General features: G+C 34.3%; 1 protein-coding gene and 1 pseudogene across 3 annotated transcripts; one reads left to right on the forward strand and one right to left on the reverse strand.

Moving 5' to 3' along the window:
* Positions 1 to 1213: 1213 nt before the first annotated feature.
* On the forward strand, positions 1214 to 23493 carry LOC132313500 (4-alpha-glucanotransferase DPE2). 3 transcript variants are annotated; one of them, XM_059812290.1, is made up of 23 exons: positions 1215 to 1576; positions 2001 to 2397; positions 3488 to 3605; positions 3719 to 3774; positions 3935 to 4062; positions 4214 to 4340; positions 4438 to 4634; positions 5086 to 5164; positions 5286 to 5324; positions 16343 to 16462; positions 16635 to 16736; positions 16905 to 16988; positions 17124 to 17366; positions 17477 to 17602; positions 17718 to 17792; positions 17882 to 17953; positions 19259 to 19378; positions 19535 to 19632; positions 19831 to 19990; positions 20089 to 20187; positions 21047 to 21244; positions 21597 to 21690; positions 23044 to 23493. In XM_059812290.1, exons 2-23 carry the CDS (start codon positions 2044 to 2046, stop codon positions 23271 to 23273), a joined length of 2919 nt encoding a protein of 972 aa, XP_059668273.1. In that variant the 5' UTR covers positions 1215 to 1576; positions 2001 to 2043; the 3' UTR covers positions 23274 to 23493. The 3 variants fall into 3 exon arrangements, with proteins under 3 accessions (XP_059668275.1, XP_059668273.1, XP_059668274.1); XM_059812291.1 differs by lacking the exon at positions 1215 to 1576 and adding an exon at positions 1599 to 1621; XM_059812292.1 differs by lacking the exon at positions 19259 to 19378 and having other exon boundaries at positions 1214 to 1576.
* Positions 8536 to 10442, reverse strand: LOC132313502 (uncharacterized; annotated as a pseudogene).
* Positions 23494 to 23976: the final 483 nt, after the last annotated feature.

Genomic DNA, 23976 nt, shown 5'->3' on the forward strand with positions numbered 1-23976 from the left:
TTGAAGTTATCGTCACTTAAAAATTTATCTCATTTAAGTGACAATTATTTTGAAATGTCATTTAAAAATGATCTTATTTTAAGTGACATTTTTTTTTTTTTTTTATAAAAAAAAGTGATATTCAAAATGTGTTATTAAATGAACTTAATTGGATTAATATTTTTATCTATTTAGAATTATTTAGAATTAAGTGTTGAATTGGATTATCAAGCAACACCCATGTATTATCCAATTAACTATTTATACATAAAACACACAAACAACACATATGAAGTCAATAATCTAAATTACAAGTGTTGCATTTGCAACTCTATTATTTCTAAGGCATATATCTAATGTAAAGATTTGTCGTTGATGCAATACGTTTTATGTTTCATTATGAATGGGTAGACATTCTTATACAAGAGATTGAGTTCTTTTTTCTTTTGTTCGATTAAACGGAAGAGAAAATCATAAATTCACAATTTATTGTACTAGTTAGGAGAGAAGAAAAAGTGAGTGTTTTAATTTAATATAGTAGTAATTTACAATGCTTGCATAATTTAGGATAATAATAATTTTAAAAACCTATAATAGCCTCACTTGTTTTTCTTCTTTCTTTCACCCAAATCTGAAGGAAAGAAATTTTGTAAAAGAGGAAGAATGATGACTTATTGCTTTCATTATTCTTTCTCTCTTCATTTTTTGTCAACAGAATGAAAAAAAATTGTTCATTTTGTTATATTTTTCCTCCACACCTCTTCATTTTTACAAATATATACACACACAATACTTCTAGGAGACATTTACCTTGAGATGCAATACTAGGACATATTTACTTTGAGAATGCATTAGATGTAATGTTGTTTTATCCACAATGTAATGATGATTAATATTTACAACAAATATGACAACAAAATTTGTATGAAAAGTTTATATCTAGAAAAAAGTAAAAATTTGTACCGAAGGGAATTTAGGTAATTGAATTCATAATGTGTTTGCATAAATAAAGACATATATCTTCTCCAATACTTGTACCTTGCTGTATGAATTTAATTACGTACTAAACGCCAACATCGTTTTGTACATTGAATGATTCATGCTTAATTTGTGACCATTGATGTCCATTTCAATTTTGATTCGCATAATAATAATTGTATATACTTACACGGAAAAATCACACAGGAGTCGAATCCCATCTTCATCACCCCATATTTTTTTTGTTTGAGAAGCGCACACGGTAGAATCATACTTCGAATCTCACACACACACAGTCTCTCAGCCCAACTGTCTTCTCTTTTTCAGTGAGTCAGCCCATCCCTCTCCCGTGAAAGCGGCATTCCTTTTCTCTTTCTTCACTCTCTCACAAAGACACTTTCTCTCACTAACGATATCACATTTTTCTCTCCACCATACATACCCTCGATATCGTTTCTTTTGCCCCCAAAAAATCTCTTGTAGAATGTGATATCAATTTTGTTTCTTCGACTCTTTTTTGTTTATTCGAAACTAACGAAACCCCACTTTCAGATTCCCCTATTCTCTCTCCACAATACGACTACTGCTCATAAGCTAATCATTTTTCGTGCAAAATTCGGTAACCAACTGACTTTTTTTTTTTTTTTATTTTATCCAAGCAAAGGTAACCATTGCTATATTGTTCAACTGGGTTGATTGTTTCGAGCTTAATTTTGAGATTTATATATGTGTGTTTGTGTATATATATATGTGTATATTTATCATCTGGGGTCCTCATCAAATAGTAAATTTGCAAATGTATAAAATTCAATATTGGTTTTTTGTAATTTGTTCGTTTGCTACATTTTCTTTTAGTTCTCTATAGTGTCTAACGGATTCAGTTGGGCATTGCTAGATCTTGCAATTAGTTTAAGTAGAAATAGTCAACCTCCCGAATTTCTATTTTGGGAATTTCAATTCATATGGGGTTTTCCAAATATCTGTTGGTGGTTACAACTATTCTCCTATGTAGACTCTGACGAATTGCTTCTGGGTTTTGCTAGATTTTCAGAATCTTCATCTGGGCCCGATTCATTTCTCGAAAATATGGTGAATTTGGTATTGTTTTCTGGGCAAAAATCTATGAAATCAGTGAACGTGAGCTTCAGAATACCTTATTATACCCACTGGGGCCAGAGCCTTCTTGTATGCGGTTCGGAGCCTGTGCTTGGTTCTTGGAATGTGAAAAAAGGAGTTTTGCTGAGCCCTTTTCACCAAGGTGATGAGCTTATATGGTGTGGAAGTGTTGCTGTTCCAGCTGGGTTCGGATGTGAATACAGTTTCTATGTGGTGGATGATGACAGAAATGTCCTGAGATCGGAGATTGGGAAGAAGAGGAAACTGTGGCTACCTGATGGGGTTCAGGATGGGGAGGTGGTGGAGCTTCGTGATCTTTGGCAGGTGATTCTTTTTCCTTCTTTCCTAGTCCTTTTTTGCATTCTCTCTCTATATATCTATATATATTTATATCTACATACACTTTCTTTGTGAAATATTCCTTCCAAGGTTTCTTTTTGTTCTTTTTCATGGAACTATTTATGAAGAATATAGTCCCTTTGACTTGCACAATTGCCTTTTTCTACATGTGATTGAGCTCAATTTATGTTGACTTTTATACTAGGAATAACCGAACAAGTGCCATATGATTTTGCGGAAGTCCATTTTATTATTTATATTATGGTATGTCTTTTCTTTATCAAACATGCTCTATATGATTGGTAAAAAGATGAGAAGAAATGAAAATATGGAATTTAGCAAACAATCCAATTCTAATAGTTCTAAGATTCTGAATTCTCTTTTAGTATTTTATTTCAGTTGTTTTTCTTGGTGACTGAATGGAGCACTAGTGGATTCTGACAACTTTATTATTGTAAAATTTGTCCTATATAATAAATTTTTTTTTTTTTTTTCTTTTCCCTACAAATTGTATGTCCATACTGCTGTTTTTATGTTGTAAATTGATGCCTATTTGATCTGAATGCAACATAATCAAAATATTGCTTTCTTAATTATATCATCTTCTTTGCTCAGAAGATGCAGAAAATGAAATGGCAAAATATAATCTTCCAGCAATCATTTGAAATGCTAAAAATGTAATATGCCAAAATTCACATTTTCTTTTTCCCTTTGCTCTAGGCCTCCCAGAAGCTACATTATTCGCTACATCCTGATCACTTCTGGAATTTCTACTTTGTTCTAAGTGCTGTATGTGCCAAATTCATTTTTGTTTATTGTGTTGAAATCCAACGCATTCCAAATTTCAACTGATTCTTGCCTTTGTTTGAATTGGGTCTAGTCAACACAACCAAATTTCAGTGCTAGGACTTCCTAGTAGAAGTTCCCTTAAATTACAATTGTTCCCGTGGTAGCATATTTCTTCTCCAAAACTATGTTTACGGCAACATATTTCTTCTACAAAAATATGTTTATGCATGGCTATATGTTTGGCGTTATCTACTTCACCTGAAAGTTTGTCATTCTCTGGATCCAGACTGGTTCTGATGATCTCCCCTTTAAAAGTGCATTCAAAGATGTCATCTTTCGCAGAAGTTGGAGTTTGAATTCAGAGAGAGCCCTTGGGATCCTTCAAAATAAGTTGGACCTGGAAGGTAATTCTTCTCATTTCAAAATTTGTGGTTCTTCCTTGGGCAGTGGGCATAATATATTTATTTCTGAATTCCTAGATTGGAAAGTGTTGATTGTAAATGAATATTGTAAACAGATTCAGTCCTCGTTCATTTCAAAATTTGCTGCCCACATATTGAAGATGAAACATCGGTAAAAGCTCTTTCCCCTGATGTACTTTACACATGTACTTGCACATAATTCATTATTTTCAAAGCACCACTTCTATATTTTTTAAATGAATGGTGTTTTTTTATTTATGAATAGTGAGGATTTGTTGAAGTTTAACTCTTTCTTTTACGGATCTCTGCAGATTTATGTGATTGGCAGCACGATGAAGTTGGGCCAGTGGAAGGTTCAGGATGGGCTTAAACTTAACTATGCTGGTGACTCGATTTGGCAAGCAGATTGCGTGATGCAGAAGGAAGATTTTCCTATAAAATATCCTCTTGACTGTCCTTGATTAACATGGTTATAGGATGTCTTAGATATATTTTCAGTTAATTTGTCAAAAAGAAAAAAGTTACTTGGCAGTTCTTACTCTTGTATTTGGAATCTCTCTCTCTTTCCCTCTCCTTAACGGATTTTTCACGTACAAGTACAGTAAATACGGCAAGGCAGGAAACTTTTCTTTAGAGACTGGTCCAAATAGGGAGCTCTTTGTTGACTTCTCAACCAGTCGACCAAGATACATTCTCCTTTCAGATGGCATGATGAGAGTAAGAAATTAAGAATGTAGTTCCAACTTCTAAGTAAAATTTCTCTGAAATATGATGTAAAGAAAAATAGTGCCAATATGTTGATTTCTTTTTCTAGGAAATGCCATGGCGGGGTGCTGGTGTTGCGATTCCTATGTTCTCTGTTAGATCAGAAGCAGATCTAGGAGTTGGAGAGTTTCTTGACCTGAAGTTACTTGTAGACTGGGCTGTTGAGTCTGGGTTCCATTTGGTTCAGCTTTTACCAATCAATGACACATCCGTAAATGGGATGTGGTGGGATTCCTATCCGTACAGGTATGCAGTACCATGCAAATAAAATTATATGGTTATTGGCAACTGGCTGCAAACTGAAATGTTCAACTCATCCACAACGTTGCTAGTAGTCATATTTTTTCCTCTCCGATCTTTTTTTTGATAAGTATTTTTTCCTCTCCGATCATTTCCACATAAGTCTGGAGGATTTGTGTACTTCCAGAGTCTAATGTTAATAGACCTACTTACGGGCTTAGATTCGTAATATTATTCTGGAAAGAGGGAAGTGAATTTATGAAGTTGTTTAGCCTCTTGTATATGGTGATTTGTTGTATTACAAAACTGATCCTATTGACATCTTAACTGATATCACATGCTATATGTGGCTTATGGTGGTTTGTCTCTAGTGGATATGAAAATTCATTTTTCTTATTCCAGCAATGTGACTACATCATAATTCTTCTTTTCCTCTCATGTTTTCTTGGTCATGCAGCTCTCTATCTGTGTTTGCGTTACACCCATTATATCTGAGAGTACAGTCACTTTCAGAAAAAATTCCTGAGGAGATCAAGGTGGTCATTGTAACCTTTGTCATTTATTTATTTTAATATAGGAAGTACACCTGCTTGTAATACATGCTGGATTTTATGGTTCTCTGCCCTAAAGAATCATTCTTTTTTATGCTTTTTACAGCTAGAGATTCAGAGGGCCAAAAAACAACTGGACGGCAAGGTACCCCATGTGATTGATATTTAGCTAATGATTATATTTATCTTGATGAAAGGCACTTAATGATTTATTATAGATGTAGACTGTAGTTCTAAATTTTATTATATGAGCAGATTTGAAAGTATGATGAATCTGATTAAACATAAAAATCTATAGGGAGAGAGAAGTAGTAGAAAGCGTGTATAGGAGAGAAGTTATATTTTTTTGGGTAGTTTTATTAATTTGAGAGTTCTAAAATTTTTTAAGGTACTAAAGTCATAGGGTTAAAAAAAAAAAAGGGACTGAGAAGTCCTGAATTTTTGGATGGTGTTTTAATATGAGAGGTTTGAAATTACGTATAAAAAAAAAAAAAAATTGAGAGGTTTGATATTATAAATTTTGGATGGTAAACATTCAGTATTTTAACTCTCTTTTGTAATGAGGCTAACTTTAAGATTCATTTCAAGGATCCTGAATGTGGCAAAACACCTTCTACTTTTCATTACAAAACCAATAAAGGAAGCGGTTTACCGATGGAAGAAAATATTTAAATTCTAATGGTTGTGTGGATAAATGAACTTGTAGTAAAGCCAATCTCTTTCTTTTATTTAGTGACAATTTATCAATAAACTCTGTAGAACTAACCTGACAAGCAACGCTTTATGAGGCAACAACTAAAGCGGTTCTGTAGATCCTAAATCTTTTGTTTTAGTTTTTATATATTTTTTGAGTGTAGAGTCTCTCACTTTGTTAATCTCCCAAATCTTATTATCATGTAGGATTTAGCCTTACTCTGATGCATATTGTTCCCCCCCCCCCCCCCCCCCCCCTCCTCCTCGCTGTCTCTCTATATATATATATATATTCACACTTATATATATATACATATATAAATTTTTATTTTTATTTTTGATATTTATTTGCACAATTATGTGCCAATGTAAACTAAACCTTGGAGCTCGCCATAATGTTTACGAACAATCCAGCCATTTTAGTGAACCACCATCATTGAGACGGTACTAATTGTCCTGCTCAACTTGGTGAAACATATGCCGCCTTTGAGGAAACACATCTTCTTTCCTAGGCAAGAATGTCTCCTGTAGTTCAGGGTGGAGAAGTATTTATGTGGGAGAACTAAGTACTTCAAATGAGAGTAATAAAACTCCATTTAGTTTAGGCCATTCTATAATAGCAAACTTCATCACCATTTTGAGGAATGGCTTCCAAGGAAATCAATTTCTGAAGGAGATCTATAGAGGAAACAACAAATGGGTAATGGAAATTGACTCTACCATGTAGCCTAATGGATGTTAAACACTGCAACTGTTCCAGATCCCCCCACAAGAAAGGAGGACTAATTTGATTACATTGTAGTTCACGTTCTAAAATTTGAAGTGTTACGTCAGAATATTTTTAAGAGTGACTTTATTGGCCATTTTCACTTCCCAGTATTAATCCCTTCTTTATTTGTTTTACTTAATCTAGCTGTTCTTTGGAATTAAACTCTTCCCCTACTCTTATCAATGTGACAGTTATCTTTACAATGCATCTAAGAGATTGATACTCTCAGATGACATACTGAACATCGTAAAGTGCCTTTGAGATGCCAAGGCAATATGACGAAAGTTTTCGTATCTGTTTTATTGTTAATAATTTAGGTTGTTACATTTTGTTGATTAAGCTTTTTTGTTTATGCTCAGATTTCGTTGGATAGGTAGATCACCAACGGTTCCATAATGCAAATAAGTTATTTAACCTTCAATTCCTAGGCCCTTATGCTTCGTTTGGTCGGAGGGATGAAAAAATGGATGGAAGGGAGAGGGGAAGGGATAGATGAGGCATCCCTAAGGAAGGGAAGATGTTTCCCTCATTTTTTGTTTGGTTGGATGGAATGGATAGTAGAAAGGATGGATGTGGTGACACATTTTTTTTGTTTGGTTGGAAGAAAGGGGAAGAAAGTTTTATATTGATTTTACTAATATACCTTAATTCTATAAAATTACAAAAATTATATATCCATTCCAAAGTATGCAACAAGAAGGTTAAAAATGAAAATTAGAACTTGTTGGTTATTATCTCTTTTTCTCTCCTCTTCCCCTTAATTGTGGGCGGATAGAAAATTACAAAGGAAGGAGGGATGAAGCATCCCTTCTTGCTTTCTCCCTCTTTTCCTTCTCCTTCAACCAAACATAAAAAATCCCTCTCATCCATCCTCCTCAATCCTTTCCTCCAACTAAACATAGCATTAAAGGGTTTTATAACTAGGCAAAATAATTAGTTAAATTCGAAGAATAGAAATGGAGAGGGATTTTTAGTGAAATTTAATAAATATAGAAATTTCCTTTTTATGGGAATTGAAGAATTATGCCTTTTTTTTCTTTCCCTTATGCATATGGAGAGGGATTTTTTTTTTTTTTTTTTTTTTTTTAAAAAAAACTAGGAAAAAAAAAAAATTATGCTTTTTTATGGGAACTGATGAATCATGGATAGTTGCCCACTGCTCTGATATACAGAGTTGCACAATGCCTAAAATAAATGTAAAGGGGAGTTATAGATCTTGTTTGATTTTAACTAAAAATATCTTATTTTTAAAGCGCAGAATATAATTATTTGAATATAGAATCTAAAACAAAATATCAAGCAACCACAAATAAATACACAATTATATGTGAAAGCCACACGGGAAAAATTATGTGATCCAGTGTAGGTAAATTAATCCACTCTGAGAAAAAAGGATATAACTACGGTAGCTAGATTTCTAAAACCTAGAATCCAGCAATTATCTCTTGACTCAGACTTACGCTAGACTCTTTACTCAAGCTCTTGTCATTGTCAGTCAACTGATCCTCTCGTGTGATCTGCTTCTCCTTTAGCGTATTGATCTCCATGACTAGTAACATCTGGTTTGTTGTTTGTGTGATTTGGTGTTAATGATGATTTAGGCTCCACGATAGATGATCAACCTTTTGAATGATAATTCATCATCCAATGTAACAAGCTAGATGATGAAAATAAATATATGCACTCTGGCATATATGTGCCTTATGCATAGTTGTTAAAGGCTCAAGGCGCATAAAAGCGCAAATGCCTCCTGGAGCCTGAGGCGCAAGGCGAGGCGCGCGCCCGACTGAAGCAAGGCGCACGTTGGAAAAAAAAAAAAACAAAACCCACCCAATAAAGTATTAAAGATGCAAATCATGCAATAGTATATAGAAAGATGTAAAAGTCAACTAAATGAATTACTTAAGTTAAATATTCAACATAAAGATGCCAAAACCAAGTAAATCAAGTACTTGAGTTCAAAACAGTGAATAATTAAACATATTAACATAAAGATGCAAAAGTCAACTAAGGAGAAGTATAAGATAAAACTAAAACAAACATAAACATCATTCTTCCTAAGAAGACAACACCAATGAATCTAAATATCATCCTCGTCATCAATAAGCATAACATCATTTTGATCGTCACTAAATGATTCATAATTCTCAGGATCCTCTTCTATCTCATTTGAATCATCCTCATCCTCATCCACAAGTCGAACTGAAGAACTTCCTGCTCCCTTTGTTGGTAACCGTGAACTAGAACTAGATTTTGATCTAGTAGACCGTTGCGGCCTGCTTGCCTCTCCAATACCAGCAAAATTAGCAACATCACCCCATGTCAAGGAATCATCTTCATAGACTAGATCATGTTCTGCATCAGAATCATCCATCCTCCCCGTCAACCACTCGTTGCTCTCATCAATGTCATCGAGTAAAATGGGATCAAGAGTGTCACGCATATTATATCGACGCCTCAATGCTCTATTATATTTGATGAACACTAAATCATTCAACGTTGTTTGAGCGAGCCTATTTCTTTTCTTGTTATGAAGCTGCAATAAATTCAACTTTAACTAGTAAGTATAAAAAATTAAAATTTTAATTTTCAACAATTAAATTATAAACCTAGTTAGTAAATACTAAATAGTATATACTTACATGCTCAAACACGCTCCAATTTCGTTCACAACCAGAAGAGCTGCAAGTAAGGCTTAAAACCTTTATAGCAAACTTTTGGAGAAGTTTTGTTGACTTGCCATAAGCTTCCCACCAATTAGCTATTAAAAAAAAATTAATAATGATGTTTAGCAACTTTAGCTTCATCTTTCTATCGACTCTATTGTCAAAATAATTTTAACACTTAGCTATACTAACTTAATATACTTTACCACTTTACCTGGTCCTCGTGTACTTCTCTGTCTAATAGCAAAGGGATTACCAAAGAGGCCCTCAGCTTTAGAATATAAGGACAGCTCCTCAGTAATTTTGTCTTGGTCTTTGACATCCGGGACTAACCTTGCAATGCATGCATACAAACCCTTTGCAATCTCTTCATCTTCTTCAATTTTCGAATTTGAATAAAAGTATTCTGGGTTCAAATAATAACCTGCTGCATGCAAAGGGCGATGAAGTTGAACATTCCACCTCTTATCAATTATTTCAAAAATATCTGATTATTTATCTTCTACTCCCCCAAATGATTTTGCAATGGCTTCTTTAGCCCTATCCATAGCCGCATAAATGTATCCCATGGGAGGCTTTCTCTCGCCATCAACTAATCTCAAAACTGGAGTAAGAGGACCGGAAACCTTAAGGCTAAAGACAATGTTGTTCCAAAAGGAAGGCATCAAAACATAAGAAGCAACTCTTTTACCGGCTTTCTCTTTCGCCCATTTACTACGATTCCATTCTTCTGAAGTAAACATCTTTCTCAAGTTATTCTTTTGCTTGTGAATACTTGATAATGTGATGAAACATGTAGCAAATCGAGTCTTAGCAGGCCTAAGCAACTCCTTTTTGTGAGTAAAGTTCCTCATAATGTTCAACAACTTTGGTCGCATATAAATATAACTATTCAACTCCACTGCCCTTTGCATTGTTCTAGAGATGGACGGTATTTTCCCAATGTCTTCCAACATCAAGTCTAAGCAATGAGCAGCACATGGGGTCCAATACAAATGTGGGTGTTCTTTCTCTAACATCCTCCCTATTTGAAACAAAACGGAAAAAAGAAAAAATGATATAAAGATAATGAGTAAATCAAAGTTGATTTAAATTATATATTTGTAAAGAATGTAAACTCTAAAAGTTATAAACATTGAACATTCTTACCGGTATACTTATTGCTTGACTCACTATCTGTGACGACTTGGATGACATTTGCTACTCCAATGCGGTTCACAAATTTATTAAGTAAGTCAAACATCTTGTCACCATCCTTTGAAAAAGAAGAAGTATCTATCGACTCAATAAACATGGTTCCCCTTGGACTATTTACTAGGAAATTAAGCAATGTTCTCCCTCTCTTGTCTGTCCACCCATCTGCCATTAATGAACATCCAAATTTTGACCACTCCTCCCTATGGTCATTCATCAAAGCATTGGTATTATCCAATTCCTTCCTAAGCAAAGGAACTCTCACCTCATGATAACTAGGTGGTTTCATGCCAGGACCATATTGTCCAATTGCTTCAACAACCTCGGCAAAGCTATCATACTTAACAGCATTGAATGCAATTCCTGCATCATACATCCACCTTGCAAAAGCAGCACACGCTCTTCCTCTCAACTCTTTCTTGCATGCATCATTAATGGCTGTTTGTTTTCCCCCTTCCTTTCTTTTTTGTACCACAATTTCCGGTCTGGGAGTGAAATATAAATCAATCGGTCCCTTTTGCTTTTGCATCTTTGAGGAATTGACACTAGCACTGCCTGCACTAGCTACCCTTTTTCCCCGATTGCTAACTTCCATGACATCATCCTCATCCTCTCCATCAATGAAATTAATCTCATCACTAGGTAACAAATTCATTTGTTCTTTTTCTTCCTTTTTCTTACTCATGTACTCTTTGATTTCTTCTCTAACACTAGATGGGCATCTTGTGCATGCACTCACATTTCTATATCCTCCAGCTAAGTGTTGTTTAGCCCGATAAATACCTCCTTTTGTAACTTTTGCACAGAAGTTACAAGTGACGGCATTTGTATCTTTCGGATTCTCTAAATGTGAGTAATTCCATGCCGGATCCTTTCTTGAACCTTCACTAGGCATCTTTTAAAGTTCAAACTACAATCAAGTTCAATAGAAATTATGTAAGCTGCAAATCAATCTAATTTTCTATAACTATAAGCACCATGATTCATTCTATAACTATAACAACTAAACATACTTTCAATAATAGAACCTAATTATATTATATGAAAATAATATAACAGTAAACAGTTGCTATTTACAATTTGCGATTGTCTTTTATAATTTAGACTTTAGAGTACACTTCACTAATTATTTCATTTTAACATGTTAGAATGATTCAATGGAACAAATACAGGCATACAATTTGGCTGCAATTGTGATTAAGCAAAGTAACTGCAGAATGTGTTGGCTCAAATTGGGAAATAGATCCGTCACAGACTCACAGTCACTCTCTACGTGGAGAGAGCTGATAGATCGGTTTGGAGCTAATTTTTATGGATTCAGTATTTCAGTGTTAAGTAACTTAAGTTTGATGTTAATAAATTTGACTTCAATTTGGTGTTAGTTGTTAACTGGACAACTTCTTCTCTCTATCAGTCTATCTCTCTGTATTTGGTATTTTGGTGTTATGTAAATTCTGTATAGATTAGAAGCTTTGTATTCCTCTGCAAATTTTACAAGAAAATCAATTAAATACCTTCTGATTTCAATAATTTTTTTTTTTTTTTTGGGTAACCCGTAACCAAGAAAAAGAATTACATTCAATCTGTCACATACAGGCTACAACAATCCAAAAAAAAATAAAAAATAAAATAGCAAGTTTCTTTGAAGTTTGAACAGAGTAATTGGTAATCGCATTTTGAATTCTTGATCTTTTGAGAAAGTGGCATATGAAATGATTGTCACTTGCCCAAAATAAAGGTTAGAATCAATCTGTTGGGGTAACTGAATGACGAGGTTCTTTACAAAAAGGTTTAACCAATCTACTTCCCTCTTTAAAGTTCCAACTTTCTTGTTTATGTCAATTATATACCAACAACTAACTTGAATCCTTGAAATTTATAAATTCGAACTATATATATACATATAGAATTCCTGATGGTTCGATTGATACTTGATATATATAACTTTCTTGGTTACTTGATACTTCAGTGCTATGAATTATGATATGGTTCGATTTAGTTATCAAATAATTTCATTCACCTTGTTAACCTTGAAATTTATAAATCAGAACTATATATATACATATAGAATTCCTGATGGTTTTATAATTCTTCTCTGTACCTTAATAGCTACTCAAGAAAAAAAATAAAATAAAAAAATAGAGAAAAAAAAGAAGAATAATAAAAAAAAAAAAAACTGCCAAACTCGACTCTACAGTCGGTCGAGAGAAGAAAAGAAGAAGAAAAGAAAAAAAAAAAAAAAAAACTGAGACAGATCACAGATCCGAGAAGAGAAGGAGAGAAGAAGAAGAAAAGGAAGAGGAGAGAAGAAGAAGAGAAGAAGAAGAGAGAGAAGAAGAAGAGAGAGAACGTACCGGCAGAGTCGCGGTGTCGCCGACGGCGTAGATCCAGCAGATCCGACACAGATGACAGATCCGAGACCGAGAGTAACTGTTGTCCAAGACTCCAAGTCGTCGCCTCTGTGATCTCTGTCTCCGACTTTGTTTTGGTGTTTGTTCTTTTGTTTTTTGTTTTTTTAATGTGGTAACGAAGTGTTATAAAAGTAATAATATAGAAACAATAAAATAATAAAACAAATCAATAAAGTCAATAAACAAATCAATAAAGGCGCGCCTTTGTATCGCCTTTAGCCTTGCGCCTGTAGATAAAAGGCGCTCGCCTTCTGCAACCCATGCGCCTTAAGGTTCTAGAGGCGCTGAGATGGCGCCTGGAGGCGCCTTGAGCCTCAGGCGCGCGCCTCCGGCGCCTTTGACAACTATGGCCTTATGCGCACTAAAAAATATGATATATAATCCCTATTTATATGCTCTCTCAAAAATGTGTAAAGAGATCTATACGAGTATGAGCGCCTACAGGTGTTTATATTTATCCAAGGCAATTAGGGTTTTAGAATTGTAAACAAAACCTTTTAGAATTCTGATTTGAGAGGGTTTTCATACTACTTTAGACTAATTAATTAGTTGAGCTTTCAATCAAGAGCAATTATCATAACTTTGATCGAAGCATACGGATCTTTGATAAAAAATTTGCTGTAGATTTTGGAATCGAGACATGCTTCATTCTTTCTTTCTTTTTTTCTTCTTCTTCTTCTTTTATTTATTAAATTTTTTTATGTAAGTTCCTTTTTGAAAATTTTGATCTGAAAGCAATTTCATTTATTCAAAACATCCTTTTTAATTAGTCAAAGCATGTACACATTATTCCCTAGTATGAGCAATGATAAGAAAATGCATGATTATGAACCCTAATTGGTGAGTTAACAATTTTGGTGGTGAATTTACCTTTTCCCCTTTTTGATCTTCAATTGCTATCTCTTCATAGTCGATGAATCTGAGGTAACTTCTAACCTAACTAACTAAACCAACTTTTGAAAATAAAAAAGAAATTATTGACTCCAGTCTTTATTATGAAATTTGCCGACGCTAAGTTTATATAACCTCACAGGAACTTTTGTATATTTATATGCACCTATATGTTTCTTTTGTGCTTTTTATTTTTTTTATTTTTATTTTTCTAGTAAAGGTTCTTTTACCAAAAAGAAGATTGTATAATTCAACTCAAAGTTGGCCATATGCATAGGGTTGGCAAAGTGTGGCACGACCCGCCAACGCGACTCGAACACGATACGAGTTAAACGGGTTCGGGTTGACCTTAAATAGGTTCGGGTCGTAAACGGGTCAACACGATTAACCCGACTAGTTAATCGTGTCGTGTTCAGGTTGAACTATTTAGTAAAATACCCTTAGATCGACATGAGACAATTATCGCTAGATAACAGTTAGGAGTTAGGACAAACAAAACCAAGAAACTTCCACACCCAAGGGTTCAAGTTACCAATATTTATTGACATAATAATCAGCGACAACCAAGAGCAGTACGTCCTCATTTGATATATCTGGGAAGGTTCCTTCTGGTCTCATGAAAGTTTGAGGAAGAACTAGGAAGTGACCTGGCGGTGAGAAGACCATAGACAACAATGTTGTCCATCAGAGAGCTACTTGAGCTGGCTCTTGGAGTCTTGATGTCACTGCTAAGCGGCCTCTCCTTTTGCTTGATAATTATCTTCTTTAGCAACTTCCTGATCAAGAGCTTGAATCATATTTTCATTCTTCTTTATTTGTGATTCTTTAACTTGAAGGTGCTTCTGCATTGTTTTTTGTGTCTTCCTTCTTTCTTGGGGTAAAGTCCTTTTCTTTGTTGCTCACTTTATTTTCTGAAGAAGGTTGTGATTTGGCCTTTTATATTTCTTATTTGCTCAAGAGCTTGCCATTCTTGCTTTTTTGCTTTGCTATAAGTGTTATTGTGGCTAAACCTTGTAAACATCAAATTCTTGAGGTTTCTTAGTTTATTCTTCTCTAATATCAGCTAGCTCTTTCTCATAAATTCCACATTAAACGAGTCTTGAAAAAGGTACTGTAAAGAATCCTTATGTGTAATATGGCTTCTAGTAGCTGTTGTTTATCCAACTGAATGGATCTGCCAATTGATTAGCATCAGTTGCTATCAAGCATTACTTACTGTATGTCTTACACTCTAAAGGAATATAGAATATATATATATTTTTTACTCTAATGTGGATCTTCTTCCTTTCCTTCATTAGCTTGAGTTTAAGCTTTCACATCATTGGAACTATCAAATTGCTCACTATATGTGAAGGTGCACTTTCAAGAATGAATGTTATATATAAACAAGACACCAATTTCTGTGGTTGGAATATATGGGAACTTCATTGCAATAAGTATAGAACTATATCCTCCCAAATAGCCTGTAAGAAGGCCAGAAGGGAACTAAAGCCACCCCTTCATTTTTCTTAGATTTCGTATAACCTAGTTTAATGGGCTGACTTGTTTTTTCTTGAAATAAACTAGTCCATTTAATGATGGGTTGTATTAGGCATGGTTTAACCTAGTTATGTCTTTGGGTTGGGTTTTCTGTGGGTAAATGCAGGTCGTGGCCCTATGGTAGTAGGATTATCGATGGACACATGTATGCCCCAATTTTCAGGTCCTACTTCTTTCGTAATTACTATAGGTTCACTAGGAGTACGAATGGCACCATCATATAGGATAAAGGCAAGGATGACGAAGATGATAGGTTTACTTGGAGTAAGAGATTTTCCATGTTTGTTTACCCATAAGTATGGTTTATCACAATCAACTTCTCTCTTAAATATTAAAAGCTAATCGAAGCATAAATTTTAATGCGCTCTGATGTGCTTATAAATACTTTATAACGGGTATTAGTGAACTTTAGAATTCAGTTTCTTTAGAGGAGATAGGTTTTTGGTAAACAGCATTGGTATTTATAATTCAAAATTTATTTGGATATTCACAACTATAGAAATGGATTTAATATTCTAATGTTTGGTCAACATCCATTAACTGTTCTACAAGTATCTCAAAATAAAGTTGCTATATGGTTTCCGGTTTACCCTAAAAATCAAAACATCATATATTGGTACTGGTAAATGAGGAAAGTATGGGTTGCATAGCATAAGAATGAAGGTTCAAGTAAAAGCAATCTTGTGCAAATAATGCTGAAACCAGTTCACTCCTTCCAGCAACCCAGATGAGTGTTAAGATCTGACTTCCGGAAATAAACTCGGAGAACAGATTTGATGAGGAGGAGAAACAGTAGAAACTTGGTGGACTGAACAATGTAACAGACGTTATCATTAATACATTAATTTATTATGGACCCCACTATCTATTAATCAACATCTTATCCAATTCATCTTAATTGATACTCTTATGCACAAATTGATTCCCAAAGAAGGTTTTAGTGATCAGAGATGTATGAATCCATCTATGTTTGACTGGTTCTTACATTTGATTTGTGCAGAATGTGGATTATGAGGCTACTTTGGCTGCAAAGCTATCAATTTCCAAGAAAATCTTTGCTCTTGAGAAGGATCTGATACTAAATTCGAGTTTCTTCCAGAAATTTCTCTCTGAGAATGAGGTTATAAATCCATATAGCTCAATGGCATATGTTCTTAAATGTTGTGACACGACTTCCATAAAAGTCTTATTTAATTTTTCTTAGATTTATCTTTGACATTATCAACTTCTTATGTACTCTTCGATAATTTGATTTTATCTTCTAAGTCTTCTTTTCTACCTGATTGACACAGGATTGGTTGAAACCCTATGCAGCATTCTGCTTTTTGCGGGACTTTTTTGAAACATCGGATCACAGCCAATGGGGTCGCTTTTCTTGTTATTCAAGAACCAAGGTAGCTCGCATTAAATTTCTTCTTGGTTAAGTTGAGGAAATGATGTTTTGTTCTGTAAAATTGTTGAATGCTTTAAACATTATGAATATTTTTTATATGGTAATGTTTTATGGTAGTTGATCAGATTCTTTCTCTTAACCTTTGTCTCTTATGTTCCTATTTTTTCAGCTTGAGAAACTTGTCTCCAAAGACAGCTTACACTATGAAACAATTTTCTTTCACTATTATATCCAGTTCCATTTACATATACAAGTAAGTCAATTTTTTTTTTTTCCTATTTAAGTTGGTCAAAATTTGTTTTGCACCTCTTTGTTTTGTGCATTTAAAAACTCTCTGTTATGAAAAGAGGCCTCTTATTGTTTTGTTTGATAACATTTTGAATGACAGTTGTTGGAAGCTGCGGAGTATGCAAGAAGGAAAGGAGTGGTGTTGAAAGGAGATCTTCCCATTGGTGTTGACAGAAATAGTGTGGATACCTGGGTCTACCCAAATTTGTTTCGTATGAACACTGCTACTGGTGCACCTCCAGATTATTTTGATAAAAATGGGCAGAATTGGGGTTTCCCAACGTATAATTGGGAGGAAATGTCAAAAGACAACTATGCATGGTGGCGTGCTCGTTTGACACAGGTTTATCATTTAGCATTGTAGTTTTTATCTTTTTTCTTTTATTGCCTGCTTGTTTTAACATTTCATTCTGTTTAGCTTAGTAATAAATTTATAAAATATTTAATACACAGATGGCAAAATACTTCACAGCTTACAGGATAGATCACATATTGGGTTTTTTTAGAATCTGGGAGCTCCCAGAGCATGCAATGACAGGTCTAGTTGGGAAATTCCGACCGTCCATCCCTCTAAGTCAGGTATAGCCTACTTTCTTACTCCAAATCATATCTAATTGACGGGGACAAGACCAGTTTTCAGCTTTACAAAAACGTTCATGTTATCTTGATTTGCATGAAAATGTTTCCATTGTAGGAAGAGCTTGAAAGGGAGGGTATTTGGGACTTTGATCGCTTGAGCCATCCATATATCCGGCAGGATTTTTTAGAGGTTAATTTTCATTGTGGAGCAGATTCATCTATTTTTCTTCCTTCTAGTGAAGTATTTATGTGCATTTATTTTTCAATTTTGTTTTTCAGGAAAAATTTGGAGCTTCTTGGACTTTCATAGCCTCCAACTTTATGAATGAATATCAAAAGCACCATTATGAGGTGATAAGTCACAGTTTATTGGCAAAACTTCTGCCATTTGTTCTTATTTTTGTCCTTCGTTACTGAGTCGTGATTGATCTTCTTGTTGAATTTATAGCTTATTTTTTTACTTACCAATTCTGGGAGGATTCAATTAACATTTTTGTACAAGTGAAAGCGATTCACGTAAAAAATGTAATTAGCTTTTCATGTACCATAGATGCATATAGGAGCTTCCTAGGTTCTCTATTGGGTAATTTTAGAACAAAATATAGACTAGGAAATCAATGTCAGAAACGTGGCTTATTATTCCTTGGATATACTTCTAGCTAATTGGTGAATGAAGCACTCCCTAAATGAGCTCAGGGGCGGCTCAGTATAATTTGAGGCCTTAGGTAAAAAAAAAATAAAGTGGCATTTTAATAAAATCTATCCACATGTTCATGTTAATAAATATAATATGCTCCTTAGTTGTTTCGTGATTTTTAACTTAACACTAAGATTTTTCCAATCTCTAGTTCCATTTTTTTTCCTTTCTGAATCCTGCCAAAGTATTTCGACATGTATATACTAGAACACATTTAAGCTTGTTATTTATTTGATTTCTAAATTAAAAAAAAAAAAAGAAAAGAAAAAGAAAGACGAGTGGCGTTCATAGCAAAAGTCCAGATGAATGAAAATTTGTGAAATATATTTTGTCAACAATTATTATTATTGTTTTTCATCATTAGCCAGTAGCATTCTGTGAGAACACACCTTTTCTTTTCTTATCCATTTTTTTTATTGATCTTTCCAGAACATGGGAAAGCTCAAATGCTAAAACACGTTACTCAAAAACATTATCATACAGTCATCTTTTAAAAAGGGCTGTAAGAACAGGGTCTAAAATATTCTTCTATCCTGGTCCTGAACTACCAGTTTTCTAGTTTATAGATGCCTTTAGTCTTTAGCATTCTCTGTCTCTTTCATTAAATACTTGATTGTTACTGCTGCTTAAATTGGCTAGAAACTTATCTTCTAATTCGAATACTATATAGCTTTGACAAACAATAATGCAAACCAAGCGACAATTTTCCAAATGATATGAAATGTTTTATATGACAATCTTGGCATACAAAACTTCTTGGTTGAAAGAGCAAAGTTTGATGTTCTTTGTATGTGCTTATTGTCCATTTTTATTCAGGAAACCTGATTTTTCTTTACTGAAATCTATTTGCTTCTAACTCTACATTATCCATTTGTTTTGTTAGATCTAGTATTTTCCTGTTAAACATTTTGCCAAGTAGGCCGGCCTTCATTTTTTTTTTCTTCTCCGTTTTTATATAGTTCAAAGAGGACTGCAACACAGAGAAAAAAATTGCTTCAAAGCTGAAGTTGTGTGCAGAAAGGTCCTTATTGTTGGAGAGTGAAGATAAAATACGGCGCAATCTCTTTGATCTTTTGCAGGTAGGAATGCAGTGCAAGAGAGATGCTAAAAATTAAACTTTCCTCTTAATACATCTTGTAATTCTTTTGAATGATTGATCTTATAATCTTGTCAAAGTGTTTGTAGAAGATTCATTTTGTGTCCTAGTCCAATATTTTAATTTATTGTTGTTGCAGAATATAGTTCTCATCCGAGATCCAGATGCTGCACAAAAATTCTATCCTCGTTTCAATCTTGAAGATACATCGAGTTTCAAGGATTTAGACGATCACAGGTATTTGAACCACATCTGTACCTTATTTGAGATCCAAAAGGACAAGAATGGGCAGTCAATAAAATCTCTCTGCATTTTGTGTTTGTTGTGATACCTTTTATTTCCTTTGATGTTTATAGAAAATCAGTCTTTTAAATCCTCTGATTATTGCCAGTCTCCACCAGTATAGCATGTCTTATCAATTTTCTCATGATACAGCAAAAATGTTCTGAAAAGATTATACTACGATTACTATTTCCACCGGCAAGAAAGTCTATGGCGTCAAAATGCTCTCAGGACTCTGCCTGCCCTTTTGAACTCATCAGACATGCTGTCTTGTGGGGAAGATCTAGGCCTCATTCCTTCTTGTGTTCATCCTGTATGTTCATTCGTTTGTTCTCTATCTCTCTCTCTCAATCTTAATTTCAGACAACATTCCACCAGAGAAGTAATTTGTGATGGACCATTTTGATGCAGGTTATGCAAGAACTGGGATTAATAGGATTACGCATTCAACGTATGCCAAGTGAACCTGATTTGGAGTTTGGCATTCCTTCCCAATACAGCTACATGACGGTAAGGTCCTCTCTAATCTAAGAAGCACGGACACGGATACGACACGCCACGACACGGACACGGCGACACGGCAAATCCAAAAAAATTAAGACACGGACACGGCGAATAGTATATATATATATATATATATATATATATATATATATATATATATATATATGATGTAGTACTTTAAAAATTACTGAGTGTTACTATTTTTCATCAACCTCATAATGAAAAAAATACACAAATCATAACTCATCTACTGTAATAGTGTAATGACTGGCCCTTAAATATCTATTTGTTTTGTCTAAAATTGTATATTAACCTTACAAGTTTAAAATTATTATGTACTGACCACATAAGTGAGTAAAAGTTATTAAATAACTTCACATATTTATACTTTAACCCAATTTGCTTTCAAAAATTATCTTTTAGACCTCCGAAAATAAGACACGCGTGTTGGACACACACCCTTTGCGTGTCGGACGCGTGTCCGCGAAGTGTCCGTGCCGTGTCCGAAAAATAAAAAAAATAAAAAATGAGATCATTTTTGTTGCAACATAATGGAGAAGTTTACACCTTCTCTACTAAGACTGAAATGAGATCATTTTTGTTGCTGTCCGAATCAAATATTGTCAAATGGTTAAATTATTTTCTGTTGGTTCTTCTTTTGGGAAATGATTTCAGAGAAACAAGATGGGGCACTGAGAATACTTTTTCAAGCCTTTTCTACCTTCATTTGCAAGTCAAAACTTGGTGGATTTTTGTAGTTCTGCATTTTTTGCATAGAAAATGCTACAAGTAAATTTTCTGGAATACTTGTTTGTATGAAAATAAAATATAATCATGCATAGTTGATTGCCTGAACCCATTTCAGGTATGTGCTCCATCATGCCATGACAGTTCAACCTTGCGTGCTTGGTGGGAAGAAGATGAAGAAAGAAGACGTCGATTTTTCAAAACTGTTGTCGGGTCTGACCAGTTGCCACCTAGCCAGTGTGTTCCTGAAATTGTAAATTTCATCCTACGCCAGCATGTTGAAGCTCCATCAATGTGGGCAATTTTCCCCCTCCAGGTATTGCAAATGACCTAATATTGTGCTAGCGAACGCAATTCTAACACTTTTACAACTTGAATAAACATAGGCTGAATTGATTCTATCAAGCGTCCGATTTGACTTCGTTATGATAATTTACAAACAAATCTTTGAAAGATTTGGAATTTATAATTTATTATCAGAATGAGTCAACTGATTGGGTTGTAACTAACTATTCCAAATTCAGTTATATTCTCCATATTTAAATCGAGTTGAGTTGTCGAGAAGACGGAATTTGCATCCTTCCTAGTTGAATTCTTTCTATATATGATCCAATCAGTATGCATCTTTAGCATACTTGTATATAAACCGCGGTTTTATATAATGTCAGGATTTGATAGCATTGAAAGAAGAATACACGGCACGCCCTGCAGCAGAGGAGATAATCAATGATCCTACAAATCCAAGGCACTATTGGCGATACCGTAAGTACAATTTGCTTTCGTTTTCTTTTGTTTCTTTTCAGGTTCAGTCCATCCTCGTAGGTTTGTTCTATACATGCAAAAGTGCTAAAAATTTGCCAGGTTCTCCCTTATTGGTTATGTGAATTTCCTGATCATCATCCTTGTCTTCATCCCTTATGAATGGGGTTGGCCACATGAATTCTCTTTTTTCATTCTTTTCTTTTATAAACCAAATCTCCTACTAGATTTAATTTTTTAAAACAATTTCTTATCACTTCATTCCATGGTAGTTCTGGTCCACCTCTATGTCACTTACCTTCTACACAAATCAATCTCCTTCTCCTCATGGATGCATCTATAGGTCGGCATTGAATATGCCCATACCACCTAAGTTTACTATCCTATTTTTTCGCTAATAGGCGCCACACCTAATTTCTCCCTAATGTTTATGTGAATTTCCTACAAGGAGAAATCAATGTTTTCTAATAAAGTACAAATTTTCTATTTACATCTAGACCTTTCATGAATGATGCATTTTTTTAATATTGAAATGTACTTGAGCATCAATTGTTATCTTGAGAGAAATAGGATTTCAGCTTAAAAAGTACAAATACGAATATAGGAAATGGGTACGACAAAACAAGACACTAATAGGTTGACACAACATATCTTTAAAAGAGTGCGAGACATACAAGCGCAAGAAAATGTGAAAAATATATATTTATATTGAAGTTTTTTATGTATGTCAAAGAAATATTCTATTGTTGTAATTGAAATGTTAAATTTATAGCTTTAACTCAAACTCCGTATCCTCAGTCAAATCGCATGTTACGTATCTTTCCACTTACTCTACCCATGTTCGGTCTTTCCCTTCCTCTAGTATTATCCTTAATGAGGACCGTGTCACTCTTCCCAACTGGTGCATCAGCTGTCTTCTTTGCTCATATCCCGACAATCTAAATCGATATACACCTACTCTGATACTAAGGGAGTAGTTTTTCATTCTCTTCCCTAAACAGTATCTTTTAACGACTACGGCAAGGTCTGTGCCCATTCACTAGTCAGATTTTATGACAACAGTGGAAAAGCCTTCAGACTATCTGCGTGCTGCTATTATTCTGGATGTCTAACCTTCATTGAACAGTTCAAATTTGAAACATAGATTAATCTAAAGGAGTCCATCAGCATAAAGCAAAAGAAAATAAAATGTATTGCTTTAAATAGGTAGGTCTTGCATGGCACTGCATCTGCATTGAAGATTTTAGGTCTGCTTTTCGAAGATTTAGATTTGCATTTTATTCCCGTGAAGAGCAGAAGGAAGTGAGTTGTGTTCTTGTTAATACCTTTACGTGCAATAACTTTCCTTGTACTCAGGTGCACACGTGACTTTGGAGTCTTTGCTGGAGGATGCAGAACTTAAAACCGCCATCAAAGATCTTGTTCGCGGGAGTGGAAGGTCGTATCCCCCTTCTGGAGAAGTCCAAGTGGGTCAAGAAAAAACCGGTGTAATGCCAGACAAGCTGAAGGTTGCCAGTGGCCAGGAAGTGTTCTCTCTACCAGTCCACCTAAAGGGAATTACTAATGAAACTCTAGCAGTATCTTAACTTCTTCTATGCTTTTATCATCCATTATATAACAGCTAAAGCTATATAGAGTTAAATAATTGTATCACGGCATAACAGTACATTGGTTTTCGCTAATGTCCCTGTTCATGCTCTGAAGTATATTATTTTGTTCCAACCCACGAGCATATCTGTAACGAATAAAGTGAGTTCTCTCACACTTTGTTGAGCTTCCTTTAGTACATCATAATTGTTGCCTTTATTCTATCATAATCACTATGACCACTACATGACAAAGTGCATGAGAAAATGTATTTGGCTGTGTAGCTTAGCGCATTTCTTAGCCTTCTAAAATAGAAAATTGAGGGTCCAAATCTAAGGATAAGTGTGTGTACTACTCATCGAATTAAAAAAATATTTCCACGGATTTATTACAGTGAATTGTTAAATCTATTTTTTATTTTTTATTTTATTTGTCATCTATGTAACAAATAAAGGAATGAAATCTTCTAACTTATATTGTGCATAAAAAATCAATCAGAAATATTTGTGTAGACGCATTTTTTAGCCTTCTAAAGTAGAAAATTGAGGGTCCAAATCTAAGGATAAGTGATTGTGTGTACTTCTCATCGAATAAAAAAAATATTTCCACGGATTTATTACAGTGAATTGTTAGATCTATTTTTTATTTTATTTGTCATCTATGTAACAAATAAAGGAATGAAATCCTCAACTTACTTATATT

The sequence above is a fragment of the Cornus florida genome, unplaced genomic scaffold (assembly GCF_030987335.1).
Source record: "Cornus florida cultivar Cherokee Brave unplaced genomic scaffold, ASM3098733v1 CherokeeBrave_3.0.0_Hap2_Chr06, whole genome shotgun sequence".
In the NCBI taxonomy this organism is placed as follows: Eukaryota; Viridiplantae; Streptophyta; class Magnoliopsida; order Cornales; family Cornaceae; genus Cornus; species Cornus florida.

Excerpts from the sequence above, each read along its gene's own strand:
- LOC132313500 (XM_059812290.1), top strand. The coding sequence starts at position 2,044 with ATGGTGAATTTGGTATTGTTTTCTGGGCAAAAATCTATGAAATCAGTG. Across the intron at positions 17,367-17,476 it reads GGCGTGCTCGTTTGACACAG|ATGGCAAAATACTTCACAGC; the intron begins GTTTATCATTTA and ends TTTAATACACAG. Across the intron at positions 19,633-19,830 it reads AAGGATTTAGACGATCACAG|CAAAAATGTTCTGAAAAGAT; the intron begins GTATTTGAACCA and ends CTCATGATACAG.